Genomic DNA, 5251 nt, shown 5'->3' with positions numbered 1-5251 from the left:
TTGGATGTTTGTAGAGGAAAGCGATCCATTTGTGTTTTATGGATGTTTATGCTGCCAAGAACAATCTTCCTTCCTGGGAAAAAGGATAGATGTCATCAAGAACAGAGGACCGCAACCTGCTGGTCGACCCATTCATAATGAGGAAGATTTTGACGCTTAAGCAAATTTTAGACTGCACTCCGCAAATTTGTACATCCCGTGTATATGCACAGATTATCTTCTGGCCCTTTGCTTTGCACGTGAGGAGCGTTCTAGATTTAGACTAGCAGATGAGGGATTGACGCACTGAAACAGCTTGTAGGTATTACTGACGTGCCGTGCTAATGTGCAATGGAACGTTTTCCAAGTTCAGCACCCCTGTGTAATGTGGCCCCTTTTTCTGGCTAATAAGCGAAGACCACCTTTCTCAGGCAACTGCATAGCTATCGTGACTACGTGCGTTGCCGTCGTAACATTGGGTTTCAGAGCCCGAGAGCAGCACCGTGCACTGGTGACAAAAAAAACTTGCACTTGTGACGGTTGTTAGTGTGAGTCCATGTGTACCCACTAGGGAGGCTGATGTGCGCCGTTATCGGCGGAATCTTATTATGGTCTTCTACACATTGGACATCGCTCTCTCTCTCTCTGTGGCTATGGGTGTGGGGAGGGGGGTGGCGGGGGATGGGCGTTGCTGGATGGGTAGGGGGGTCAGCTCCTGTTTATGTTTGGAGTCCAACAGATAAGTGGCTTTTAATTTTGGCGTATGCGCTTTTATGGACCGGCTGCGAGTGGGAAATGAGCAACTAACATCTGTAAATGTGGTGTTGCCCATGCGTCCATTCTTACACCGCTGTCCTTCAGTGGCAGTAGCGTTCAACAATTTTGAGTTCTGCAGTTTGTGTAATTAGTTGCTGTGCTAAATTCAGAAGGTCCGTCGTTGCTGTTAAGCATAACCAGGTTGAATTACACTGTTCTTATTCCAGAACATATACACATTTTAGCATTAATTGATAGGTAAGGCGGGGTATGCTGAATATACGGAGGTTTGAGGGCCGCTATAATCAAAGGCTGACTGTTCTTGGCTCAATTAAAGCATGCTGCACTGAATTGCTACGATACGTTAGTTATCCCACAAGATAGGTCGTCATCTGGGCGCGAGCTCGAGTGGCACTGTACACATCGGCGCTGGTCATGTAGGCATAACGCAAGACTTTTTATCATGAAAGGAAGGGGATAAAGCAGTCCAAGAACACCATGGCATACTGAATTTGCCGTATACTACCACTGAAACGGGCCTTTGCTACTTTGCATAGGGTGAATAAGCTTCCCGCAGGCATTGTCCATTACTTTGCGTGCTACTTCTGGATACGATTATGGGTTTTTATTTTGCTGTGTGTGTAGCATAACGCCATATTACGACAACACCTTTGGAGTACTTCTCACTTGGACCGCATGCGGTGTTTTCTGATTCAGAGAGTGCGCTTCTTCTGTACACGCCACTGCTTCCCAAAGGATCCTGCAATTCGAAACAAATATGATTGAGGTTTTGCGTATTGGTTCATAAGGAGCCTTGAATAAGACACCCAGTGCCAATATTACAAGCAAAACGTCTGCCTTACTTTTTGTTGTGCGAATGTGTGTCGTGGGCACAGTTCTTGTTTAGCTGGCAACCTCTGCAAATTTGCATGATTATTACCCATTCCCTAACAAGGCAAAAGCTGCGATGTTTATTGTTTATTGTTTGGCCTTGTTTTCCATGTAGCGCTTACTTCAAACGACAGTTCCTGTTCACCCTTGCGGCTTATTCCCTAAAACCTGCACATATGGTGCTGGGAATAGCACTGAAACTCCGTTTTCTCCTCATACTCAGTTCGAACGCATGATGGGAATACTGAGTAGACCGCATGATTCTGTGTTGTACTCTTACAGGTCCCTCTAGTATGTCTCTGCAAAATGTTTCATGCCTAATTCTACTGCTCATGTGGAGCTTGCACGATGCGATGCACGCCAACAATTTCAACACTGCCGGACACCTACCGTACAAGCTGTTGCTGTGGTTCAGAAAGTAAGTGGTCGAGCTAGTCCATTGAGCGAACGAACTTCGGACTTTGAATGAGTAAGCGTTTCCAATGATGCTCGATACGTTGGCACCTCGTTTACTAGTACTGCTCTCAAGGTGGTTGGGCGTGTCAGCTAGGCTCCCTGTAGGGAGAGGCCAAACGGTCGATATCATGCACGTAGGTACATATGAGTCGACGGGCATTCAGTCTTTCCACGGAGTTGCAGACAAGCGTTTTGTGCCACACGATCCCTAGATCTGTGCCTGTACAATGTGTATTCTACCTGCAATATACTAACGGTGAAGAGCGATTCGCGTTCAAAGTTTAACAAATAGCTCGCGGTTATAATTGTCCATTCAATTCTAAGTGTTTAAGATTAAATGCATGGTGTCAGAGGCGGGCCAGCTTCCAGTTTAAGTTTTGAACGAGTACGCAATTAAAAACTATTATGTGACAGTGACTCACCTCGCACTAAAGCTGAGTAGGGTGTCAACCTCACGCAGGCTATCTTGTACAGTTTGCCTACTTCCACTGAGTCTTTCTGCTATTTGCACACGTGTAATTTCATGGCGACGGGCCACTAAGCTGCAGGCATTTTTGGAGGAAGCCACTTATTTTCCATGTGTAGTAAGTATGTTGTTTGCCCGTCTTGCAGTGTTTTCGCGTCACTGCAGCTTTGATTTAGGCCTTCGCTTGCGGCGTGCACACTACAAAAAAAAATCAGCGGCGTGCTTTTGCGCTACAACAGCTTAGCAGCACCTGTGCTTGCGGCATGCACATTACAAAAACGGCGACAACCACCGACCGGTGGTATCGCTGTCACTATTTTGTTTCAGGCGAAATATCGCCTACCGCAAAAATATGCATAGAACAAGCATTGTTTTTTCCGCTTCTGTCCGTAACTTGCCAATACCATAAAACCTAAGACACATATGCGTTCAACAGGCACTATTTTTCCCGCTTCACTCGGAACTGGTCAATAAGCGCAAAATGCTATGTTCTCAGGTTTGACGGTTAGGGGTCTGAGCTTATAGGTTTAGGCTAAGGGTTACACTCTTAATTTTTAAGGTCTAGGGCTTACTGCTGAGGGATTAGTGGTTTAGGCTTTAGGATTGAGGCTCTAGGGTTTATTGTCCGTGGTTTAGGGTAATGGGTTAAATTTGGCTACCTCAGAAGATAGGGACCGAGCATCAATACTTGCTTACCTCAACGGTAGCGATGTAGGCTGCATGGCGAGGAGAAGCAAGAAGGTGGACCTTAGAAGCCTCTTGTCAGAGCTTCCAGGAAGTCTATCAGCTAGCAAGACGCAAAGCGAGACTGGGAGTGACGGCAGCTATCTGGCAAAGACAGCAGATGGCTCTCATATAGACCAGCAGCATCTCATTAGGAGTATCAAGCAGCACATGGCAGGGAGGCAGCGCGATGTGTGGAAGGACAAGGTAAGCCAAGGAAAATCTGTGGCCTGCCAAACAGCAGCTAGCAATGCTTTCGTGCGGGGACCAACCCAACTGAAGCCGGAAGAGGTCGTTTCCGCCTTAATAGCACGCTCCGCGCAACTTCCCATAAGGGCACATCTCAAGAAGATTAAAGCTTCTAAGGTATCTAGTTGTCGCCACTGCACAGCAGATCCTGAAACACTTGCCTACGTGCTTAACCACTGTCCCCTCAGCATTGACAGCAAAATCAAAGAACGACATAGCAAGGCTTTGGAGAGGACTGCAACAGCAATAAAGCGGAATGCGGTGAATCGGAACAGGACCCTACAGATAGATAGCAGTCCAGCGGGTATGAAGTCCCTACTGAGGGCGGATATCCTACATATGGACGACAGGCGCAAGCGAATCGCGATGGCTGGTGTAGCTATTGTTTGAAGACTGCCAGAATAATTCGTCTGGCTCAAGTCGTCTCCAAAAAGAAGGAAAATATCAAAGCCTCGAGATTTACTATGAAAAACGTGGGTATAATGTGTCACTGCAAGCATTAAGTATGGGGGTCCCTTGGGTGTATTCCAAACCAAAACAAACGAGTGCTTACACACTATCTGGGTCTCAATGAACGTACAGCGTGGTTTGTACAACGCGAAATTAGCATTGACTGTCTCCGCCAGAGCCATCGTATTTGGGGTTTTCACATGGCAGATAATGGCACGAAGCGAGAGAGGAGGGGGTCGCCTTCGTTTTCCCACATCTTAAGTTGCATCATACACTAATGAATTAATAAGACACCAAGGCTAACACACTCGGTAGTAGCACTATGGGATTATTTATTATTTATTCGAAGACGGTTGGCCTGACTTGTGGGCGTACCGTCGGAGTTGGAGCTCCCTTGCATCCCCCTTTTAAACCATTTTGCTCAAGGCGGCAACGCCCAACTCCAAAACCCAGGTACCAAATTATCAACGCCATAGTTACTTCCGCCGTGCTAGACTGAATTTCATCACATTGACATTCAGAGCACTGGGCAGAAATCACATTGCGTCAGCACCGTTTGCGGCCATAGAAATTTTTTTTTAAATAAAACAGTCGGATTCGCCATGTCCGCTCCAGTTCTGAGTGAGCTGTTCACTGTGTACGCGATACCTGCGGTCACATCGAGGTAAGTGCCGTTTAGTCCACAGGACAGCGAATCACCAACGGGCCCAGACAGCTCCGACCAAAAGCGAGCTCACAGGTGCTATACACCCAATCCTCAGAGCCAATCCTTTTGCCGAAGTTACGGATCCATTTTGCCGACTTGCCTGACCTACTTTCTTCTATCGAGAATAAGCTGCTAACCTTGGAGACCTGATGCGGGTAATGGTACGGCCCCGGGTGAAAATAAGAACAGGGCAATTAGGAGCGGACCTGATTCTCTGGAAGCAAGGAAACTTTAGCAGCCAGTACAGCCTACCTGCAGATAAAGTGATTCCTCCGGTTTAGGATTTCCGGTTTAATTATTAGGACTTCGGCTTTAGAGGGTTTTGGATTTAGGTTTCAGGGTCTAGGCTTGTGGGTAGGCTGTAGGGTTAAGGATTATCAGCCTCTCAACCATAACTGCAAATAATGTGATTCCTTTAGGGTTTAGGGTTAGGGAAACTCCGCAGTTTAGGCTGTTGCATGCATGGCGCTTCGGTGTAGGGTTAGGGTTAGGGTTAGGGTTAGGGTTAGGGTTAGGGGTTAGGGTTAGGGTTAGGGTTAGGGTTAGGGTTAGGGTTAGGGTTAGGGTTAGGGTTT

The 5251-nt window shown here is 46.9% G+C and overlaps 1 protein-coding gene across 1 annotated transcript; it reads left to right on the top strand.

Moving 5' to 3' along the window:
* Positions 1–3034: 3034 nt before the first annotated feature.
* Positions 3035–3910, top strand: EMWEY_00055330 (hypothetical protein; the record flags this gene model as incomplete). The annotated part of the gene is made up of 2 exons (XM_013480241.1): positions 3035–3044; positions 3213–3910. 2 exons carry the CDS (start codon positions 3035–3037, stop codon positions 3908–3910), a joined length of 708 nt encoding a protein of 235 aa, XP_013335695.1.
* Between the last annotated feature and the right edge of the window lie 1341 nt (positions 3911–5251).

The sequence above is a fragment of the Eimeria maxima genome, genomic scaffold, assembly GCF_000499605.1.
Source record: "Eimeria maxima Weybridge genomic scaffold, Emw_scaff1749, whole genome shotgun sequence".
Classification (NCBI taxonomy): Eukaryota; Apicomplexa; class Conoidasida; order Eucoccidiorida; family Eimeriidae; genus Eimeria; species Eimeria maxima.
The sequence above is the reverse complement of the archived record's forward strand: the minus strand, read 5'-3'. Positions and strand labels throughout refer to the sequence as shown.